The sequence below is a fragment of the Apostichopus japonicus genome, chromosome 20 (genome assembly GCF_037975245.1).
Source record: "Apostichopus japonicus isolate 1M-3 chromosome 20, ASM3797524v1, whole genome shotgun sequence".
NCBI classification, from domain to species: Eukaryota; Metazoa; Echinodermata; class Holothuroidea; order Aspidochirotida; family Stichopodidae; genus Apostichopus; species Apostichopus japonicus.
In genome coordinates this window covers 10,333,522-10,358,765 of record NC_092580.1, presented here as the reverse complement: position 1 = coordinate 10,358,765, position 25,244 = coordinate 10,333,522, and the positions used below count along the sequence as shown (strand labels likewise).

At 36.6% G+C, this 25,244-nt stretch overlaps 2 protein-coding genes across 3 annotated transcripts; one reads left to right on the top strand and one right to left on the bottom strand.

The window, feature by feature from the left end:
• Positions 1-1,974: 1,974 nt before the first annotated feature.
• Positions 1,975-9,010, bottom strand: LOC139961209 (uncharacterized). Of its 2 annotated transcripts, none has more exons than XM_071960257.1 (6): positions 8,667-9,010; positions 6,842-6,912; positions 3,933-6,219; positions 3,588-3,646; positions 2,951-3,173; positions 1,975-2,644 (listed from the first exon to the last, which is right to left on the bottom strand). In XM_071960257.1, exons 2-6 carry the CDS (start codon positions 6,898-6,900, stop codon positions 2,321-2,323), a joined length of 2,952 nt encoding a protein of 983 aa, XP_071816358.1. In that variant the 5' UTR covers positions 6,901-6,912; positions 8,667-9,010; the 3' UTR covers positions 1,975-2,320. The 2 variants fall into 2 exon arrangements, with proteins under 2 accessions (XP_071816358.1, XP_071816357.1); XM_071960256.1 differs by lacking the exon at positions 8,667-9,010 and adding an exon at positions 7,847-7,949.
• Positions 9,011-12,622: 3,612 nt separating this feature from the next.
• LOC139961323 (alpha-2 adrenergic receptor-like) lies at positions 12,623-24,882 on the top strand. The gene is made up of 3 exons (XM_071960455.1): positions 12,623-13,804; positions 19,496-19,586; positions 20,004-24,882. Exons 1-3 carry the CDS (start codon positions 13,052-13,054, stop codon positions 21,281-21,283), a joined length of 2,124 nt encoding a protein of 707 aa, XP_071816556.1. The 5' UTR covers positions 12,623-13,051; the 3' UTR covers positions 21,284-24,882.
• The last annotated feature ends 362 nt before the right edge of the window (positions 24,883-25,244 follow it).

Here is a 25,244-nt window from a genome sequence, read left to right as displayed (position 1 = left end):
TAAGGAAGCCTGTAAAAACATAATAGTTATTAGATTTTTGAAAAAGAGTGTAGGTGCGCGAGATACGATTTCTTGAAACAATGGAGAGTTTTTAATGTTTTTCGGTCTTTAGGTTTTTTGTGGCAATATTCCGATGATAATTGAAATGCCCCATTCTTTATAGCCCTGATCTTTTCATGGTAGATTTTTATGTGTTGGGCTTGTTCTAGAACATTTATGTAGGTGTTGTCCTGTTTTTAAGTAGCGCCTAGATTATTTAAAAACAAAAATGGTCAAAATGTAGAATTTTTCACATATTTTGAATCAAAAAAAAGTTTGAACCAAAGTTTTGGAAATAAACATCAATACCACCCAGGCGCGGCGGAACGGGAAAATTATTGGGGGGGGGGGCTAATATGTGGAGACTATCTAAGCGGAGCGCCACCATCAGTTGGCGCGGAGCGTACAAGAAAATTTGGGGTTTTTCAACCCCCCCAGATGGCCGGAAACGGCACTTACCGAGTGTTTTATGCTGCGATTACCTAGCCCTAAAACATGGGTCTCAAGCCTGCAATTTCTCAGATTGCACGTATAAATCTGTAAAAACATTGTAATTTGTATATTCGATGGTGTTTTAAGAGAGTATACTCGACGTGTACTCGCAGAGACGTTTTTGAGTGTAGTAAATTACTACTTGCAATTAAATGCAATAATTACAAGGGCGTCGGAAGCTATTTTTGATTGGTACGGCGCCCCCCCCCCCGGTTCCGCCGCCACTGATACCACCCCCCTAAAAAGTAGGTATTTTGGAATAGATCTATACTTCAGCTTTATTCAAAAACTCAAACCAAGTCTATAGCTAGAAGGGTTGGTAAAAAATGGTTGGTTAAAATGTTAGGGTTAATTTGGCAGTAAAAGTCAAGGAAGGGAATAACATTGCCCAATATTTGCACCAGAAGTACTTTCATTTGTGTACTCTGACACACAGTAAAAAACAACAACAAGAAATGTATACCGCTTTTAAGCAATGTGATGTAATTTTCAATTTTGCCTTATTTTCACGTTTTCTGCATACGAATACTTTAAAAGATATGTTGATGTCCTGATACATGGGTATCATATCACCACTTCTGATATTAAACCACGAAGTATATTAGTCGCTCACGGATGATGTTAATTGTCAGGGAGTCGTCAGACTCCTGGTTGTACTTCATAATATAGCAAAGTGCCAATAGCAGGTATTCCGTATATGATAAAGTCTCTGTTCCAGTTTCTATATAATCGTAGAAATGTTTCTTATAGTTATTCTATAGATATTAACTTACTTTCAGTGCTTTGTTAGTTTCTCTGTATACTTCCATTAGAAGTTACTTTATCTGATTTAATCAGAGATTTGATTATAAACCAGTTAGTTGTAAGAGAAGAGATATGTCACGCTATAACTTTCATCGACAAGTACGGTGTACAATAAATGCCATGTTTGCTTCTTTATTTCTGAATTCTTTGCTTTCTCAAAATTACGGTATGCCTACATGTTATTTGTTTGCTTGTTCCTTATTCAAAAAAATATATATAAAGCTACAACAAAAAGTATTGTGTTCGAGTTCTTCGGAGTTGTTGTTTTTAATTAGTTAAGTAATTACGCGATGTGTAACAAAACAACCATCTGTTTAGCTCTGTTGTTCGTTGTAGCCCTGTGACAACCGGACAACATGCGACCATTCTCTCTACCTGACAATCTGCCAAACCGAATCCAAATCAATATGACATGGCTTACGTTTGTTATACGTTTTAGTTAGCGATATTTCTATTAAAAAAAAGGAAGAAATCTTTCTCATATATAGGTTTCCCTATTTTATTTAATTGATTTTTTTTTATCACTATATATATACATAATAAAGAGATTTACATGAAAATTTATGACGCACCGGGCGCAGTAAATGTTTTTAATTACTAAATATTAATAAATAAATATAATAAATATTCGTTCTCCTCTACCCTGCACTCCTCCATCTAGCGTAGCTGGCCTGTCTGTCTTTAATATAAGTATCAATATCTCGTATCAATTCATGGACATTTGGTCTTTGGTTCCAGTCTTCAGCTAAACATTTGAATCCAAGTTTCCTGAGAAATCTTCCAGGAGATGCGTCCACGTTTGCTAGCACTAGTCCCAAAGCGTATACGTCTGTATACAGACTGTATGGCCTGGTTCCAAATACAACCTCTGGGGCAATGTGGGAGCATTGCTTACGGATATTAACATGTTCATTTCTTGGGAAGTGTTCGTATTTTGCTTTCCCTGTCCTGCTCACCGCTTTCCCAAAGTCAATAATTTTGATCTTTACCTCCCATCTTCCCCCGATGGACCTCTCAGGAACATGATGTTATCAGTTTTCAAATCACAGTGAATCATTCCTGCGAAATGAATGTCCTTAATGGCGCGACAAACTTGAATGGCTACACTGAAAGAGCTCGGCCCATTCAGGCCCTTGGCGTCGATGACGTCAGCTACCGTGGTAGATTTAAATGTGACCGAATCACCGACGAACTCTTGAACGAGGACAGGTACATCGGTATCGCTGCCAATTCTTGAAATACCGAAAAGTTTAGGAATGCAGTCTAGATGGCTCAGAGATGTCAGCATTGAGGTTTCTTTCTGCAAATCCTGCCAAATGAAATCAACGATAAGTATTGATAGTATGAAGTATGTAATAATCCACAGTCGGGTCTTAACAACGATGGCGAGTTATAACGAAGTTGTGGAGTTGACAGATTGTACATATTTGAAACTGAAGGAGAGAAAAAAGAATAAATATAATATTAATTATTATGTAAATATCTTCTAATATCAAAAGGTGGCATATCCGTTTTAATCTCAAATTCCATCAAAATATGTAGTATATACCGTAAATTACAAGATACTATTTTGTTTCATTTCTATGATATTTAATATAAACACATTGACGTATACCTTGATGATGCTCTTTTCATCTCGGTTTTTGTGATGAACTTTGACCGCACACACGCGTCTTGAAGATAGCTGCCTCATCAACCTGACTTCACCAAAGCTTCCACTTCCTAGAATCGTCGGCATCTGCATCGAGTTACAAATATCTTCCAAGTCACTCTTTGCGATGACGTCACAAGACGAAGGGAGATTGTAGTCTGAGGCCTTTAAATGCTTAGGAGGTGGGCTGTGTAGAATTGAAATAAATTATGATTGGTACCGTGAATCTCATGTTGTTACCATGGTGATACAGGTCAGTTGACCAGTAACCATAGCAATTGATAACATTTTCCGATCACAATCGTCATTTCATTGTGAACATGACACTGAGCCCTGATGAGCTAAAACAAGTTGCAGTGTGTACGTTTCATCAATTACAGTTATGTACTAGATATTCACGAACTATACGGACTGTCGTAGTGGCATGACTTTCATTAGCTCATGAATCTATCACTATAAATATATTAAACTGTTTATTACAGTGGTTCTCGTTCTCGTTATTGTTACTTTGAATCTCATTTTTGTAATCATGTTTTTTATTTAGCATTATTAGTATTTTTATTTTACTGTGTAAATAATGTAGGAACATATAGATTTCTACCTGTGCAGAGCAAGTTGCTGAGTACTCCACATTCCATCAGTATAATTCTGAAATGGATTCTGAAAGAAACGGATGAGAGAAAAATACATTTATGAAAAAAATATTTCACTGCTTAGTTGTAACGTTATAACTAGGTTACTCAGTTTTATGATTTTAGTTATTTCTATCGGATTAAATTCCATATGTAGTAATGTTATTGAATGCATAGATCATTACCAAATTGATATGAATATGCATATGACATAAAACAGATACATATCATGACGCGTTCTCGTTAACATGTATTAACATAATGATTGTGATTAAATCATTCAGTATCTATGTGATGTCTTATGCGGTACTCACATGGAGCGGTTGTTGCTGGATGTTTATGTTCTGCGCATGACAAGGAGGGGACTTCTTGGCGGTAATTGCTGTTTGAACGTTCTGCAAGAATGGATTCTTCCAAGGATATTGAGGTACATTCTTTAACGCCTTTGATGAGATGGACAGATTCGGTGCGTTATTTTGTAGTGGAGTAGTCGGGGATCCTCCGAGCGTTCCCCAAGCTGGTGAAGTCAATTTAGGTGTATTGTATCTAAATCCACCGATAGGATTTACTCCTGCTGCGGTAGGTATCAAGGGCGAGTTGACATTTTGTCCTAGTGGCTGACCAACGATAGCATCATTTGATGCACCTTGGTGAAAAAGGTTAGATCCCATCCAATTTGTTGCAAGATGCCAAGCAGGCACGTCAGGCGGTGCATGAAATGGTATATTTGGTGTATAATGGTTGCCAACGATACCTGGTGTTTTCACGGCTATTTTCTTGCCGATAGGTACAACTGTTGTATTGGTTGGTTTGAAAGGTCGCAATGTGTATTTAGGACTGCAGTTCTTATTGGTAGCAATGCTACGTCGCGGTGTTGCGTTTTGCGATGGAATGATATGGTCGACTGGAATGGGGTTATTTGAGATCCAGTGTGCTGGCATTTTGCATCCATTATCAGGAAAATGGTCATACACCCGACGGTTGGCAGATATAGATTGCATGAGGATGTCATGATGCTCTGGCGACTTAACCACTTTGGACAATGGATGTGAAATTGAGAGCTGACCGAAAATGGTATTTGATGATGAGCATTGGGCGGTTTGGCGAGTACCAAATAGTTGATGTTTTACACTCATTTGTACAGGTGTGCACATTAGTGGCATGACGTGATGGTTGATACATGATGAGGCACCATCCTTGGTAGACTTGATATTGGGTGTGGTAAAGGTCACGGTGTTATGTGTCCGGAATTTGATGGCGTTGGTTACAGACAACATAAGGGGCGACGGCCCTGCTGCTTCCTCGAGGCCGGAAAACTTCCATGCAGGTTTGGCTGTGGTAGCAAGAGGGCGGTAATGTACCAGCTGGTGTGGCGCTGAATTACACCTTCCTTCGGTCTCGGGCATTTTCATACCAGCGACGATGAGGGATACGCAGTTTCGCCCGATTGTGATGGACAATCTTGCAAAGCAGATCATTGCCGGTTCTGATTGGCACCTCGGTCGAGTAAACCGATTGATGGAGGAACTTAGTATCTGGCAACTTAGTCCAACATGTATTCGAGCTGGTGCGGATGGTGCACGTTTATGACCAATCATAACAAACATTGGTGTCACCAAAGACTGGACCACTCGAACATCTCTGAAAGAAATGAAATGTCCCATGTTGCTATTGCTACTTCTGATATTACCGGTAGAAGTTGACGAACGGAAGCTCACTCCACGGCAAAGGCGAAGGGTAGGCATGCCACCTGATAATTGACGTGAGGGCGTAGATGATCTCAGCGCAGATGACATGACCTGATGTTGAAAGGAGTCACCAACATGTGTTGCGTTGGTGATGTCACTCACTAGGCGATGTTTGTTCGCCGACGAGAGCTGAATGTCACGTGACAGACGTGAAAGAGGGAGTGCTTTGGGTGGCGTTATCAGCTCCTGTTGTTGGAATGATTTGACAAAACGACGGTCATTACTGACGTCACTCACTGGGCGATGTTGGTATGTCGACGAGGACTGAATGGTAGTCCCTTTAAAGGAGGTGGCTTTTACATTTGTTGTGGCTACATCTCCTTGACAACCGAAAAAGAAATACCCTGCTTTGATGAACGAAGAGGATGATCGGATACCGCATTCGACATGGCGGTCAATCGACAACTCACGGGTATGGTGGCTTTGAACTTTTGTGGCCTCTTCTGAGTTGTTGGCTGATGGCAATATCTCATGGTGATCAGAGGGATTGCGATGGTGTTTATCCCCGGGGGTGTTTTGGGATTGGTGCCGTTTAGATTCATCCCTTGTGCTGTTAGTAAGGGACGATGGCTCTCCTGAGAAGATAGTATCAATCAGTGATGAAGACTCAGTGGAAGGCACGGCACGGGTGCCTTCATCTTCTCCAGGGAAGCTTAAAACTCGCGAGGCAGGTTTTTTCATCTCGCTTGATACAGTCACGTGACTGTCTTCTTGTATAGGGCCATAGTATGGAAGACGACGAGGAATAGGATGGATATAAGCAGGAATATATTCTCCGGCTAGACCATCGTCATCAGCGTATGTGCGGCCACAACAAGGCAAGGTACAAAATACCTTCTTCCAAACCGAACGTCTGAAACAAAACAAAACAAAAACAGTGACAAATTAATAGTTTAAACATTGTAATAATATTTCGATATATCATACTACAATGGAAACTATTGACAATACTTAGTGTATGAAATGTACTTATACTTTACACTTTATTAAAGCATGAAAATAGTATATATATATATATATATATATATATATATATATATTTCAACTTCTACCTTATTTGTCGATTTAACTTGTGAACTTGTAGTGCGTATTAAAATTATTGTCGGTTGTAATTATTTTATTTTTAAAGTTTGTCCATTTGATCAGATTTTCTTCGGTTTGTATTTCGGCAGATATACATATTTTTTAACGACAATTAAATATAATGTACATATTGATCATAATGAATGGTTGTAATTTATTCCTCTGATATTGTCTGTCAGGTGATATTGGAATATGGTTTGTCTCATATGAGGGAATGTAGTGTAGTTTGATAGTTTAAGAAAGTGAAACGATTTAAAGCAACCAGCCACTTGCTTTGCGAAGATTATGACAAAACGGATAGGTGTTACCTCCCTTCCGACATTCTCTCCCTCTCCCAGACCCTTTCATAACATTCTTGAAGAATAAAAACATTTTAAAAGTTAAATTCTTACCTCTCTAGACGGGGTCGGGACGGGACAGGTGTTCGTCTGAAAGGACTTCCGAATGGCATTGTGGTAACCGACTGTAAGAGATTCCAGAAAGAATTATGTTTTCATTAAAGACTTAAATATGATACTATTGGAAAGGTACGTCGTAAGTTTCAATATTCGTTTAGATTACACTTATCCGTATCAATTTAGATGATTTTCTCTTGAGGGGTGGGGGTGGGTGGGGTTGGTCGTGTAATGGAATCATTCACAAAGGTAGACATCACGATCACATGGTCACATTTACAATGTTAGGGGAATGAACTGGGTGTATAGGAATGATGGCAGTGTTCATCTTTTGATTTGATGCTCTTGCTCTATCTTTCCTTCACAATTTTCATGTATGTATATTCAACTATAACTCATACATCTATGCATAACTATACGGTTACATACAATAGCATCCAGGATGCTTAAATATTTCCCCGGATGCTTCAATATTTCCCTATATTAGTGTCAATCTTCTTTTCAGTTCAAGGTTTGCGTGTGTCTCTATTTACATGGATATTTAGCATTTGTTGTTACTAGCTTTAGGAGAGGATTGAATAAGAGATTGAGAATGACTCAAGTTTCAACTTACGGGTACAATAGTTCTTATAAATAATAGCCCCCTCTTAATATATAGCCTACTATGTTAGGTAATGCAACGTAAACAACCTTACTCAAACACCATGCATCAACACGCTTTCAATGTTAACCGCAAGGAAATTCCGCTAATATTTGGAATGAAAATATCGTCAAATTGAAAATTTACGTAATAGCTTGCCGCCCTCTCTCCCAATGAAGTGTTTGTCGATGTCGTTGGTACGCAATTTCGGCGGTGCCCGTTGTTAGCCTAAGCTACTTAGTCTTCTGAATCTTCCGCGTAGAGAACTGATTCGTAGATTCTTTTTCTGATATTACAAATATTAAGATATATCTCCATTTAGTAAAACCATTCAACACAAAGGCAAATAATGACAGACTTACCGGAAGTAGAGTTGTAAAGAGTTCCAGAAACTGGTAAAAATAATCGCTGTACTATTCGCTTTAAGCAAGTACGGTGTGTTCGTGATGCAGAAGCAAGTTGAACTGAACCATATATATCAACATTGTTGCTACGTTGATAGTTCTTGTCAAGGTATAACTTATGTGGCGTCATAAAGGAATTTTTTTTTTCGACGCAACGCGATTTTCATTACGACGCAATGCGCGCGCATTCGGAATCCGCGAAGGACTTGTGCGGTAGCTGATTAAACAAAAAGAAACGCAAGAAAGAAGGACGCAGAATGTGACGACCGAATGCGCGCATACGTACAAAGTGGCTTCATCATTAAGTGAATGCGAACGTGTTTAACGAAATCACGCTGTCAAAATGTGCGCGCGTGAATATGGCTTCATCATTTTGTGTGTTAGAAGCCTGAAGCATATAGTCATAATACACTGACGGCTAGCGTGCTTATGTTAACCATGGAGCTTGGTTAAATAGTGCGCAACGAACTTTGTATCGCGCTGAAGACGCTATATCTCAAACTTCCGGTCTCATAAAGTGAAACAATCTTCGGAAAACATAACTGGTGAAATGAGAATGAGATGATGGAAAGAGATGATGAAGAGACTGTTAATTGGTAAAGTGTTGTATTAATTGTCACAACATCTGCGACAAAACTCGATAAACCATTTTACCTACACAAAGGGCTAAACATCTAGTCCAGAACAGTCACATTTTAATATTGCTGATGTGTGTAGAATAGTCTTATTTGTTTATAAAAACCAAGGGTCAACTTATAGACAGAAGTTTGTAGCTTACCGGTCAAAGTGTATATTTTGCACCTTTCCACAGCGGACGTGTTAGTTGGTCGAGAAAGCTGTTCCTTTCCTTCCGAGAGGTTTGACAGTACCTTGACCAACATTGCCGTTCCATTTTTGGTTCGTTAGTCTCACGACATTTATGTCATTAAACATTGTCATAATCATGAGCTTGGATCGATATCAACTTGTTGCAGACGCCCTCAATCATTACCGGAAGCATACTAATCGATCAAACTTATTACTTATGGTATTGTAACGTTTGTCGGCGAAAGAACTAGAACTGAAGACGTAAGTCAAAACAGGACGAGAATGAACACAAGGCACAATACAAACGTATCTGAAACCTCGACTGGCTGTACTCGACTCTCCTGTATTCTCTTCTTCTCTCCCATATAAAAGTCATTGCACAGTTGGATGCACTTATCCAGCTATTCGTATTGCACGGAATTCCTACGAGTTCATTCATAAACAAAATAGTATAACCTTCAAATGGCAGTCGTTTTTATTTGTTACAGTAATAACATTGACGGCTACAATAGTCTATTCTATAATGTATAAGTGTTTTGTTTCTTTCTAACGATAAATGTTGCAGTGTTATTGTTTACGATCATAGATATAACGTTGATTTTCATTGTACCATTAAGTACTACCCTTCTCATGTTAAATATCAGTGTTTACGTCATGCTTGTCAAACACGAAAACCGAACTAGACTGCAATTAAACTGTAAACAAATAGGAAAAATTCATCAAGCTTTCTGACTCCTGGAAAAGGAATTCAAACAGGACCTCAGAAGTAAACAAGATAGTTCTTTCAATCAACGAAAGGCTATCTCAATTTTAAATAAAGTAACTCCGGCAGCCCAAAAATGCACCTCTTCTTAGATCGAAATTTTTAAATACATAACAGTTTCGTATTGAACTAATGATGTAGGCAGTACTAATCGTCTTGATGTAAACACAAATCCCCAACGGACAGAGATATACGATAAAAGTCAACCAATGAGAAAGACTGTTATAAACTTATGAATTTTTGTACCGGTATTGTAAGTATGCTGGTTGCCATGACGATGCGTTTTTTTTTGTCTTTTTGTCGTCATAGAGGATTATGATCAAGGGCGGCGGAAGCACTTTTAATCTGGGGGGGGGGGGGGCACCGACCTCAAAGGGCACTTTGCAGGAATCTTCCGAATTCGAGTTTATTTCTTGTTAATATCTTAGCAAATTTTTTTCCATTCGAAATAGCTTTGAGTTTGACCCACAGGCGTAGCCAGGATTTGCAAAGTTGTATATGCACGACTATCTGAGCGGAGCGCCACCATCGGTTGGCGCGGAGCGTACAAGAAAAGTTTTGGTTTTACAAACCCCTCAGATGGCCGGAAACGGCCCTTCCCGAGTGTTCATTCTGGTTCCCTGGCCTCTTGCTAACTTGGGACACCTCAATTTTTATGTAGAAAAAGGGCACATTTTTAACCTGAGGAAAAGTGGGGGGGGGGGGCACGTGCCCCCTGTGCCCCCCCGGTTCCGCCGCCCTTGATTATGATGTTTGGAAAGACATTTCCAAAATAATTCTGTTCAGTAATTCCGCTATAAATCCATTTATTTATGCTGTTACGATGGTCGGTACAGGAAAAGTTTGATTGAAATATGTCAAGCATTTTCGTTACGTAAATGGTTAGCATTTTGAACGTAATTAATGCACGGTAAAATAATATTTGAGGAAAAGTAAGAGTTAACAATGGGACCTGATTCACGAGAATGCCATTGATTAAAGGGAGGGAGCAATGGTATATTATGCCCCGCCGCTCCGACATTACAACTCTTCCTTTTAAGGATTTAAGGTAGTATATCCCATACAATTGCCCCATTGATGTACACAATAAACAATCAAAGTGATGTGGTCCCTCAAGATTTTTCAAAGTTCTCAAAAGCTAAACTCTCACTCTCATTGGATAGCTGAAACGTTGGCCAGTCATGGCACTTTCAAGTTTCCGTATCATGACAATGCAAAAGTTGGGCTTTCAGAGCCAAATTGTGTAGTGCACCTGAAAACAAGCTTAATTCACCAGTAAACAATTTTCACATCTTAACGGCCAAAATTGGCTCAACCGACCCAATACCACATGTACTGTCATTTGACATGTGTACTCTGACACAAAATTCACAAAACCAGATCCTGTTTGATAAGCATATCGACGAAAAAAGATTTCCGCACAATGGTTTTTGGCACTCTTCGTGAACAAATGGACAGTTTAGTCTTAAGATATTTGAAATACTCTGCATTCACTCATATGGGAAGAAAATATTTAACCATTATGACACAGAACGACGAAACTGGCTAGCAGTTAAGGCCATCACGTTAAAGCGTGGATGATATGCTCGAGTGTAGCTTAGACTAATGGTTCTCTAAATATCAGAAAGATTGAAGGTGATTTAATGTATTTTAGAAATTGCTGGCGACATGGAAGTGATTTGCGACGAGAACAGATGTAATCCATGGGAAAGCCATATTTCAAACTTTCTACTTTGTTCTACCTAAAAATGTAAACGGTCATAATAGGTCAATTTAAGGGTGCCATGCATGATAGACCAAACCAACCATCACGTGGTCGGTAGGACATGCCAGTTGAAAATGTTATAAGTATAATACGATTCTAGTTGTGTAGCATGCCCCAGGCATAGATTTTAAATATATTTGCATCTGCTGCCCTCTGCTTCTGGATCTCGTTCCCATTGCTAATTAAGACCACCCCTCATGTCAATTCTTTACAACGGCCAACTAACTTAATTTTAATTGTTCAGGGCCATGAACATTTATTTCATATTTTTTTCTTTTCGGCGCTTTAGAAATGTATTCATTATTGTTATGGAACAAACCACTGACAAAGACGAGATATTTATCACGTGAGAGATAGTAATAAAGAATATGAAATATGTATAAAACATTTGGAAATAACGGAGGTGTAGGTATAAATTCAGCAACAGGGGGATCTCGTAGTAATGTCCATCGTTTAACCATTTTCATCATCAACATATCATGTATCAAACATGAGTAATATATTTTTTTATCGGTGATTGCTCACTCATATTGGCAAGAAATATACCATTGTTTTAATAGTCAAATGCAAATACTCAGCGATTTAAACGCCAATTAACTATCATGGCATTAAACCAGTATTACAAAATCGATATATGTCCTCATTTAAAGCAGTGGAAATATTTTTTTAAACACCATTTTATCATATAATATGTACCTAAGAGGCTGGGCTACATATAAAAAGCTTTGATCGCTTTGATATTGGCAGCAATCAAGCTTGACAAAAAAAAAAAGAAGAATTTTGTCGGTCAGGCATTGTGCATAATGGTTACTTAAAGTTGAACAATGGACCTAATAATTGTGATGTTATCTAATGTCAGATAGATAATGACAGAAATTAATAAAGAACATTCACAGGATGAATCCTAATATTATATAATTGTGTTGTCAACATTTAAGTCAGAACAAGTTTGTTAAAAAACTACGGCTTTCTTGCAGATGTTGATAATCATCTGTTCTAGTTCCTCGACCATTGAAAACAACACGAACATGGATCATTTATTTTCCCTTTGCAGTTACATGAGTTGGCATAACTATGCAAGTTCTTATACGATTTAATACATATCTGCGCGTCTCACGTGCACGATTCTTGCATTTGTAGTAATTATTGGTATTTTTTTGTCCATGTAACTTTCGACAAAGTGATATAGTTCTTTGTTTTCAGAAACTAGGCCTACCAACTGTATGTTTATTCGTTTTTAGGTCTTATGTGACAGGCATATTTGGTTGGATTTAGCTTTCTATTCGGAGAGTTTTCAAGAGTTTGTGACCTGGCTTTGTTGTTTGTCACTGCTCCTGCAGCTTTTACTTCATTAAATATTTTCATTTGATTGAGCAATAACAACATCAACTTACAAGTGAATGTCGCAATCGTTCAGCACTATAAAATTTGCATATTCTATTTTTTTTATCGCTTGTTAAGATAGAAATCAATGAAGGTATCACCGGAAATCTTATTCATAAACTCTCTTTATTCCGTGCAGACGTCGAGTAAACTCGACCACTTTTTCGCCAATACAAGTGAATCTTGTAAATTGACAAATAGTAATAACAACCGGAGTATGCAACAAACGATTATGTGTGTTAAAACATAGTCAGAGCCGAGCAGTTATTACTGCCTTGAGAGATCATTACGCTTAAAACACGTATAATTGCAGTTCCATATTACAAAGACTCGATACCTATTAGAACATCCTTATTATCTTTCATCGTTAATGATTTACCTACAGAGGTTATGAAGAGGGTCTTCACTGATTTTATACTGAATACGGAACCGATGTTTTTTGAAAATGGAAAGTAATATGATAACAGATGGTAATTTCTCGTACTACTCAACTGGGACTGTCAATTTCACAGTAAATAGCATTCCAACTGAATTACAACGTGTAACAATATTTTGTGTTTCTTTGTTACTTGCTCTTGTAGCTGTGGTCGGAAATCTGTTTGTGATTTGCGCATACATACGCAGCAATGAAATTAAAAGCTTACCGTTCAATGTGTACATTTTTCATTTATCTATAGCGGATTTGTTGGTTGGTTTGCATAATCTACCGTTGCAAGGTGCCGACTATCTTGGGAGATGGATTTTACCCATACCTTTAATAATTAGTAATGTTTGGCTGAGTAACTCAGTGTCATTCATGTCTCTCGTCATCATAATAATTATGAGTCTGGATCGTTATCAACTAGTAACCGACACTTTCACATATTATAGAATTCGTACAAGGAAAGCAAACGTGAAACTCATGATAAAGGCGTGGATATTTTCAGTGGTATACTCCTTACTATATATACTTTTTGCTGCATGGAGCGTACAAACTGACTACTTTCCGAAGAGCATAATAATCCCTGTGTTGTTCCAGATTACCCAGATAGTTATTAACTTTCTCCTTCCCTTGATTACTCTCCTGATAATCAATATGATGGTGTTCATAAAGTTTAGCAAACACATGAGATGGAGCCATGAAATTAATCTCCGTCAAAGCCATCGAGTGAATTGGATTTCATCAAATACACGGCCTCCTCTAGGAATAACTACCGATGCTATACATTAAAAGCCTTACCACACAAATCTGGAGATTTTGTACGAGATGTCGAACCAGATTATCTGAGAAAGCAAAAAGAGGAACCTGTCCAAGAAGGAGATAAAATAGCAGATTCTTTGACCCAAACTCAAGTTGACATTACCGTTTCATCATTCCAACTGGATATTGATAGTCCTGGTTTTGTAGCAGGACATAAACTTAACACAGAGAAAGACCAAAGTCAACCACCAAAAGGAATTGACAAACTTGTCTGGAATTTATTCGTTTTCGTGTTTGTTTATCTAGTTTGTTGGTTACCTATTAACGTTATGGTTGTTTGGCGTCTCAGTTCTCTAATCGGAAACGACGATGTTTGGTATGAGATTGCAGTATTCTTTCTTTATGGTAATTCTGCTCTGAACCCATTTATATATGCAAATATGAACCTGAGATATAGAAAATATTTTAATGAAGTATATCAATCATTATGTCACTGTAAAACTACTTCCCGGGGAGGTTCTGACTAAGTTTATATCGTTAGAAGTATGTCTACTGATTTTAAGGACAACAATTATGTAAATTGTGAAATTGTGAATTGTGAATTTTTCCAAGAAGGAATTTTAGATACAGAAATTATGGATTACTATTCAAATGTGATTTAAGTATATATTGCCTATACGGCTTGAGATAAAATTTACATTTAATATATATACTACCAAAACTAGAAATCACCAGTAAGATAAAAGTGATCCGGGTGACGAAGAAGGTTAAATTTCGAATCAAGTTGATCAATCATTTGCTCATTAAGGTTCATTTTATAATGAAATAATCATCTGAGATCGACGGATTCTTATTTGGATAACTTACACAAACTTACTTTGATTAATACTCGATAGATTTGAGAAACAAAAGTGACCTATCGCAGGTAGCCATGCACTTAAAAATGTTACAATGATAGAAACTTGGTTTTTTTTGCAAGTTTCCTTATTTTCGTTTAAAGTAAAATGAAAATGGAAAATGATGTAGAGTGAGGTATTTCAGATGCTATTAGACTGACTGTTTATGCTTGTGAGCTCACGACAAAAAAAACCTTTTAACAAGCAATTTCAAAAAACAATTTTACGAAATGTTATTTTTCCCTGCTAAAGGGTGTCCTTCACATCATATACCTACTGTACATTACATTAATGACCCACGTCATTACAATAGTAACGTGTTTGTTCGTCTTGTGATATGTAAATATTATGGTGAAAACGTTAAGTTCCTCTAACCGAAACAACTGGTGTACGCATAACATATATAGTCAAAAGTTCACACCTGAACAATAATTTACGGTATAATTGATTCTTGTGTTTCTTGATTTATATGTTTTGATTCTTATATCTAACTTTGAAAGACATTCTCCTTCATTATATGTAATCACACACATAGTAAACAAAGTTTATCATAATCAAAAATTATTCCATAATTTGCACTCTCAAAGATTGTGGTAAATACATCTTTGAATCATGTATTCGCATCTTTAAACACATCTATCAGCGATCTTGGAATCACACCTTGCAACTGGTTGCAATTAAGAGCTGACATATGTCTTCAGCCGGAGAGGTGATTCCCGATTTTGGCGTTGTATAACAATAGAGTGGATGAATTGTTTAGTCGGCAAACTACACCCTGTAAGCCTTACATCACAGCCCGAAAGGAAAGGCTTTCAAGATCCTTCAGTGTGTCCACGTTTTATTCCAAGTACTCACTGGCATGCGTTTATTTGACGTTTTGCTTCACGAAGAGCACGTGAACGACTAAATAATAATCATACCAAGTTCAACAGAAACTCAGACTATTTTCATATCGTTTGTATAGATATTCAATAGATATTCAATATTATTGTGCCCTTATTCTTAGAGATTGCCGCAATAGCCCTGGTTTTGTCAAATTTCAAAGCGAAAAGCAACGGAGATATCAGGATAATCTTCCACCCGAACCAAAAGTGTTACAAAAAATTAAATAAATATGGATGTGGTTAGCAAAGTCTTACCTGACAGCTAACTGAATTACTGACTTAGCACACGTACCTTGAGATGAGGGACTTAAATCTCATCTATTAATAACCGTGCTAATCAGATGAGGAGGAGTTAAAGGCTGCTCACAACCTGATGTTGCAATAAGCTAAGGATGCAGAGCATGAACGTATATCTATGACTCAGGTATACTCAGTGTGCAGTGGTTGCAGTGTCTGAAGTAACGCTAGAAATACTTAATTGTCATAATTATCAACAAAATTTAGCACCCTTGTTCTTGGAAAATGGAAACAAATTTCCACAAAGACAGCATTTTTTCCTATATCCATCTTAAGAACTCAATCTGGCAATCAATGTCACTCAGTTTGAAGTAGGAATGACAGCAGCAATAGTTAGTACCTTTGTTTTTCTTGCTCTTATAGCTACTGCTGAAATCTTCTTGTGATTTACGCATATTCACGCAGTGGTAAATTTAGAGAATTACCCTTCAATACTTATATTTTGCATCTATCCGTAGCAATCTTGTTTGTTGGGCTACATACTTTAACTTTAAAGGTTGGCGAGGGTCTCCTGGGAAGAAGCACTTTACCATTTCCAGTACAACTTGTGTCTCTTTGGCTGGTGTATTAAGTATCGTCGATGTCTTTACTTATTATTATTAATATTATGAGTTTTAATCGTTATAAACTTGTGACAAATACATTTACATATCATATTGGACAAAGAGAGCAAATATGAAACTTGTGCTGAAGTCGTGGAAATTTTCTCTTTTTTTCTGCTTTGTTTTAAAAAAAATTGATCTTCCCCTGCTGATTTTTTCCTGACAATAAATATGTTGGTTCCATTAGACTGAAGAAACACAAAAGATGGAGGCATGAACATAGCATAAAGCGGTTACACGGTAAGAGAGCATTGTGGAACTCAACCAACGTAGAGTCTAGTTTGGAAATTAATATGTTCACTCCAAAAGAATTATTGGAAATCAAAATAGACCAAAATAGTTAACCAACGAGGATTTAAGGGGATGGCTGAATCATCAAATGGTATGAATAAAGCTGTACGGAAATTATTCATTTTGGTTTCTGTTTATATGATTTGTTGGCTACCGATCCCAATTCTGTTGGTGTGTCGTCTTATAAATTTCATCGTTTACAACAGTTTCTGTGATGAAATTGCTCATTACTTTCTCTATGGTAATTCCTCGATAAATCCGTTTATTAATACAGCTATGAACATCAGATTCCAAAAAGCGTTCACAGAAACATTACACTCCTTTATTCATTGTTAGGTGCATAATATATTTAAATAATTAAGCCCTCTGGGTTTTTTTTTGAGTGCTTCCTTTCACAATTTTGCCTGTTGTTGATATGTGTTGTCACTTAGTTAACTTCTCTGTATTTATAGTGTGAAGAAACAAATAAATGAATGAATGAATGAGCAATGAATAATATCTCACCAGGAATATTAATAAACTGTTGTGTTTTGTTGGAAATGAAAGCCTTAGGAACAGTTGAATAAGTTTAATTCATCGTTAGAACATTAAAATATACATACATGATAGTTGTAAATTAAATAACATGTCTCTCTTTTCGTAATCAGGTCTGTGTCATCTAAAATGACTGCCATAGAGCGTAACTTCACTTTGTGAGTTCACCCGAAAGATGCAAAGAATAAGCTAAATTTGAGTACTTTACATATTTATATGTAATCTACAACCAATGCATCAGTGTTTAACCTATATGACAGCTTGCTGATGCACAAATTTGCGTTTATTTTATTGGATTTTTTTATTGTTCTAAACTAAGAGAGCCCACGTTACTCTATTTCCTGGAAGTAAGATATGATTGTATGAGGATTGTTTTCATACTTCATAAGTCCTGTAGGATAAAGCAGCTCTTTATACTTTTACACACGATACTTAATTGGGTAAAGCTAAACCTAACATCTAAATCAGAAATTACCTCAGTATATAATAGATATATACGGACCACACATTTAGATAATTCGTTGTCTTTTTGAGAAACCTTGCAGAGTTTTATTAGCCTGGAATTTTTAAATATTTTCACTTTGAACTCAATGTTTATCTCTATTTATTTTTCATATTTTAATAAATGGTCCCTTGTTTTAAACTATTCAGAATAAAGAAGATGTCGTCCTTCCACAGTATACTGCATAACTTTCAGTCTCTGCATTGTTTTGTCATAGCTCTCAATACAACTTTGGAACAAATGTATAACATGAAATAAAGAATGATGAGATACGCGTGGTAACCTTTATAAACCTCTTAATTTGTTGTTCTGTTATAATTAGCGATAGTCTTGATCACATTTGCATCTGATTTCAGGTTCATGAGATTTAGATCATTACATAGACTATACAAACTTAAAAATCAGTCGGTAATTTGAGTGGAAGGCACCATTTATTCAAAATGGATGGAAAATGATAGCTGAAAATCATTTCTTTAGTTGCAAAAAGTTGTACAAGAATATTAACAAAAGAAATATGACGTTTTCAGTGACGTTAATCAATGTAGTTTAGCATGACAGTTGAAAATAAACTGCAATTGTCATATATTCCAACATAACAATGACATCTCAACACGTTTCCATTAAGAAATACATCTGTTTATACTTTAAAATACCGTGACGGCCCTTTATCGTTTCTGTTATTATTCCATTTAAGTAGTCGCAATAAGAACTTGTAAGGTTCTTTGAGCAATATATTTTTCTCTTTCCTTGTAAAATGCTTTTAAAAACCATTAGAAACAATTAGCTATATGAGTAGGCGCGATGAAAATAGAGATGCTTGAATGGGTCTGTACTAGAGAAATCCCGTTAGTAAAAATCTCATAGCTGAGGTTTAGTAACACTTTATACTTTGAACCGAGAAAGGGATTAAAACAAATTGATTTTTGGCAAAAAATGTTTTCTCACGAAGTAAATTAGGCTGATCAATAATTACTTCCAATGACGGAAACGTTACAAATAAATACTTAATAAACCACATGACGAGTGGCACCCCATCACTAGATTCACTTAAACTATAGTTATGCATAACATATTGACTGTATATGATCATATTGACTGTATATATTGACTGTATCTTATCATATTTTTAAAGTAAATATCAAGAAAAGTTCACTTATAAAACTTTCTTCGTGCTCTTTTATGATCTTTTCTTTTACTACACATTTCGTAGTTCACCGCTTCAGACTTGTTAGCACCATATATGCTTTGATGTTAGACTTAAAGTTGACATGTTTGTCGATACTTCTTAGATGTAAAACTAGCATGTTGCATAGTGGTCAGCTGTTTCGTTAAGTAGCACAAAATATATAATTGTTTTACTCGACAGTTTTGATACCCTATTGGACGTTCAATTTCTGATCCGATGAGGTTAATGTACAGGTTTCAATAGCCTAAACCTGCCAAGTATCGCAATAGCAATAGCCCACATTGCTATAATTCCAGATAACTGTACAAGTATACATTAGTCTAACGATGATGGAAGTTTCAAAATACAGTGAAGCCTGGAACAACAGGACTTTTCGGCTTCGTATCATCTTTGCTGCCGACATTGTTGTGCAGTTTCTTTTTTTAAGACATGTTAGACCCTATATGTAGTATTATGAGAAATGAAGTGCTGAACGAAGCTGGTCCACCATTTCCCTCTTTTTGTTCGTTTGTGTAAGTTTGTTAAACATGAGTTTGAAACTAATCTCTTGAGCACTACATTGAATGAGATCATGTCTATGAATAATTGCCGTCATATACTAACTGAAGGTGGGTCATATACAGACCCTTATGGATCAGATTGAAGGGGAAGATATAAACTGAATTCACGATATCAAAAAGGAAGACAAATATTTAAGGTACTTTGGTTTACGAGCACTTTTATATTTCCACTTTGTCTTTATCTTAAGAGAAGATCGCTTAACGTGTGGGTGGAAGTTTTATTCAGAATTTGTTTATTCAATAGGAACAAACCCGACTACTTTGGTGTTATTAAAAAAACGAATCGTGTGCATTGGCAGCAATTAATAACAAACGAAGCGACCACTAAAAGAGTTGCCAAATGTAGTGCTGAAGCGGATGGATTAAGGACTTCTAACGCTATAACGACGTTGTTCCTTGTCTGAGCAAAATCTGTAAGGATTTATTTCCGAAGGAGCTGATAGTTTCCCTTTGACTGGTGTTGAGGTTTGCGGTTGACATTCCTTTGCTTTGTTGACAGTTATATTTTCAATATGGAAACTACTTACATCACACAGAGTAACTTTTCGTATTCAACCGAGACTGTTAATTTAGCAGTACTTGACATTCCATCTGATTTACAACGTGTTACAATATTTTGTGTTTCTATGGTACTTGCTCTTGTAGCTGTGGTCGGGAATCTGTTTGTGATTTACGCATATCTACGCAGTAATGAAGTTAGAAGTTTACCGTTCAATGTGTACATTTTTCATTTATCTGTAGCCGATTTGTTAGTTGGTTTGCATAATCTACCAATGGAAGCAATCGAGCTTCTTGTTGGAGGATGGACTTTGCCGTTGCCGTTAGAAATGAGTTCCCTCTGGCTGAGTACCTCAGTGACGTACATGTCTCTCGTCATCATAATCATTATGAGTCTGGATCGTTATCAACTTGTAACTGACACTTTCACATATTATAGAAATCGTACAAGGAAAGCAAATGTGAAACTCATGATAAAGGCGTGGATATTTGCAGTGCTATACTGCTTTATATTTTCAATTTTTGCGTTGTTTACCGTAACTAATTTCTATCGTCGACACAGCTTGTTTAGCCGTGCAACGTTCACGATTGCTCAACTAATTCTTAACTTTTTCATTCCCGTGATAGCTCTTTTGACAATCAATGTTTTGGTGTACGTAAAGCTTAATAAACATACCAGATGGAGCAGTGAAGTTCTATTAAAGAGCCATAGGGTACTTTGGATTTCATCAAATGCTGAAGAAATGACTATAACTCCAACAACAGATATAAACCACCAAACCGAGGATTTTACAAAATCTGTTAAAACTGATTATTTAAGAAAACATCCGTCAGAAACTTTCCAAGTAGGAGACAACATCGCAGTCTCATCGGCTGAGAATCAAGATGATATTACCCTATCATCGGTCCAACTGAGTGTTAATAATTCTGGTTTTGTAACAGAAAATACAGTAAACCCAGAAAAAGACAAAAGTAAACCACCAAAAAGAATTGGCAAAATTGTCTGGAATTTATTCGTTTTCGTGTCTGTTTACCTAATTTGTTGGTTACCTGTGCATGTTTTATTCGTTTGGCGTCTTATAGTTTTCGTTGGGGATGAAAGTTTTTGGGATGAGATTGCATTGTTCTTTCTATATGCTAATTCTGCTTTAAATCCATTTATTTATGCAAATATGAACCTAAGATATAGAAAATATTTTACAGAAGTACTTCAGTCGTTTTGTCATAGTAAAAATTCTTCCCGTTGAGGTTTTAATCCCTGTTATAAGCTAAAGCTGAGATTAATTGTTGAAATGAATAAGACTGTCGTTATTCTGTTATAGGCTAATGCTGAGATTATTTGTTTAGATGAGTAAGACTGTCGTTATTCTGTTATAGGCTAACACAGATAATAATTGTAAGACTGTCGTTATTCTGTTATAGGCTAATGCTGAGATTATTTGTTTAGATGAGTAAGACTGTCGTTATTCTGTTATAGGCTAACACAGATAATAATTGTAAGACTGTCGTTATTCTGTTTTACTTTTAGGCTAAAGCAGATAATAAATGTTTAGATGAGTAAGACTGTCGTTATTCTGATATAGGCTAAAGCAGATATTGTTTAGGTGAGTAAGACTGTCGTTATTCTGTTATAGGCTAGAGATGAGATTAGTCTAGATGAGTAAGACTCGGTCGTTATTCGGGCTATACAGCCAATTGTTATCCATTCATGAGCCATATTGTCTCTACAGATTTCTAAGACAAACTGAATCAATGTATCGGATTATCTAACTATGTATTAGTCTTTGAAGACTTTAGATGCATAAATATTGAGTTATGTTTCGCCTGCACGACATTTACTTGCTTGCATTGAAACATCTGGGGAAACGACGCAATGCAACGAAATGATTTATCTTCCTTGATGAGGAACAGAACTCCGTATTGGGAGAACAGGAACGGGAAGCCATATTGTTCTAATCTTTTAGTTTTAACATTATGATATCAAAATTTAAGGCAGTTTAACAAATTGATTCCGGATCGATCATACATACGGTTCGACTATAAACCCCCAAAACAATGTAATGTACTATAGCTTGACAAGGCACGTTCTCATTTAAAACACTTAAAAGTCAAACTTTTTTCTCTTCAAATGAGTTTGTTGTTCACATGTGATATCTACTATATTTATATCAAAGTGTATGGATGATGAAATGTTGAAAATCGTTCATTAGCGTTCACTTTACCAACAAAATGAATGTGTCATATTTTGATAAAAATACTTGAAGAAGATTGTTTGATTGCTTTGAGCATATATCTTGACTATAGATATCGAGTTATTTGATGAAAGTATATGACACAGAGTGGCATGATATAGTTTCGATACTATGAAACTGATTATTGTTAAATAGTTTGATTGGTGACTTAATGGCTAAAAGATGTTATTACACCATAACCATCCATAGATATGCTTCATGACGCTAATACATAAGTATCAGCAGTTATGATAATACATGCTTGAAGATTACTGTGCAAATATTTTTAGATTTTTTAAAGTAAAAATATCGGCTGGTTTAAAACACTTTAATTTTTACTGGCATGTAATTAATGTATGAACAAGAATTTCGGTGGAAGGTAATAATAAATAATCGAAATTATAAAATTGTAACTTGTCGGAATTATAATCTTTCTTTGTAGTGTGTATTCTTCAGTTTACGTACAAACATGTTTTCCTATAAGTAATTATACAAAGGCATAGCTCAACTTTTTGATCCCATGCACCCTGAGAAGATTCTCAAATCTGTAGGGTACGAAGGGCTCATTATAACATCACTCACCGAGGATGTGGCGGGAACGTCATATAAGTCAAACAATTAAGAGACGAGCAACCCCAGGTATAAAGTGTAAATTCAGGATAGTTTATTTCGCTGTCTCATCATCATCATCATCATCATCATCATCATCATCATCATCATCATCATCATCATCATCATCATCATCATCATCATCATCATCATCATCATCATCATCATCATCATCATCATCATCATCATCATCATCATCATCATCATCATCATCAATATCTTCAATATCTTCAATATCTTCAGCAACTAAAAGAGAAACTTTTAACTCATTGATGATGGCCTTATTACCCAATGAGGTCTCTTCATTGTTGTCTGTTCTTCAATTATTATCGATAGCAACAGTTCAGTGATGGTTATTTACATTATGTCTTTTACACATGCCCTGTCATGCATGTCTAATTGTAGCAAAAGTTGTCTTTGATTTTGAACAAATAAAGTGTGTAACAACCGGAAACGTTTTGAGAATTTGTCTCTACTTTTAGACCTGAGGTACATTACCATCACTCCGAGTCTTCAATTTATCGCTTGCGATGCATGCTACATTACCCCCTTAATAAGGATACATATTTAAGTCCTATACTTTTTTACGGGAAGCAATCTTAGGAATAAGCCATCCGTAATAGTGAACAATTCTGAAATCATTAACTTAAAATTTTTATTTGTGCTAACAACTCGTAAAATTTCATCTGATTTCGATGACTATCCACTTAAATAACTGATTACTGTTGACAAAGAATCATCAGAGAGGAAATAATTTCACCAAAGATGTTGGCATTCAAAATAGTTTGTTTTCAGGTCTTGTCACTGAAGATAAAGGAAAGGATTCATACCAAATATCAAATAAGGTTCAACTGAGACCAAACTCGACGGTTCTTCCCTCCAGGTGGTTTACACCAGTGAAGACGGGGACAATTTACAAAATTTCAAAATTAGTGTGATTTCTCTTCAAAAGGGAAATGTCCATGATTCATCGCGTAACCACGTGTCTTAACGACTGTGTCTATTCTGTATGACTACCTTCGGATAATCTTTTCTTGTAGAAATGGCTTTGGGAGCATTATTTTCCAGGAAAAGCCACGGAGGAGGAAACTTAGATTTGATCCATTTGATTATTTTCATAATTTTGTACAGTGTATTAATTATCTTGATCATCATTGGCAATGGGTTAGTTATTTTTGTGTATTGTAAGAACAAACCAGTGAGAGCTATTCGCTTTAACGGACAAATCTTAGCTCTCACTGTAGCAGACTTTTTCGTTGCTCTGATATCCATACCAGCTTTTGTACATGCTGAACTATTTGCGGACACTCATCTCTCTGGATGGAATTTATTTCACGAATGGGCATTTCATGTTCCCGTAGTGATGTCCGTTTTCGTTGTCATCATTATAAGTTATGATCGAGTCCGTTTGGTGACCGATCCAATCAAGTACCACACTTCAAAAACATACAGACAAAGCACGCAGACGACGATGCTGGTCTGGATTGGAAGTGCCTGCTACGCATGTCTCTATGACGTCATTCTGTTGATATCCTTTGAGGTGTTCCTCCCACCCAAGCAAAGGCTGCAAAATGTTGACGAATACTTAGTAGCTATTTTAACAGACTACGGTCAAGTAGTGATCTATTTCTTGACTCCATTTACAATACTAGTCGTTACGAACTGGATTTTCGTTGTGAGATGGCGCAGAAAATTAAGTCTTAAAAACGCGCGCAAATATTGGTGGTCGAGACAATAATACAATCGGGCAAAGGACACCGGCGGTACATTACGAAAATGCGCCGGTTGAGGCAACACTCAGCACAATACCAGGTAATGTTGCTACAGCGCTCCCATCATCCAGCAGCATCAGTGAATTGCGTAGGAACGCGAATCTACGTGTGAGATTTCTTGAACCGCCCGAAGATCAAGACAACATCATCGCACTGAATAACAGAGAAAGGAAATTATACAAAATTGCGAGAAACTTGCTGTTTCTAGACGTTGCGTTTCTAGTTTGTTGGCTACCGTTTAATGTTATGACTTGTATTAGACTCTTTATCACTCTACCTAAGTTAGTTTTGCATATCTGCTATTTCTTGTTGTTTTTGAACTCAGCTATTAATCCCTTCATCTATGCAACTATTTCGCCGACATTCAGGCAAGCTATTTACAAAAGCATCTGTCTTGTAAAAGCGGCATTAATCAAAGTCAAGAGTAACAATTCAACTTCCTAAATTAACGTCGGGTACTGCCGGCTGACTTGGTACAGCTTGAGGAACGTTCAAACAATCAGTCGTCGGGAAATTTATAACATTCAATCAGGGCAGAAAGAGAGCCCTCAACTAGGTTCAGATCTGAGGTGAGGCGTGCACACGACCCCCCCCCC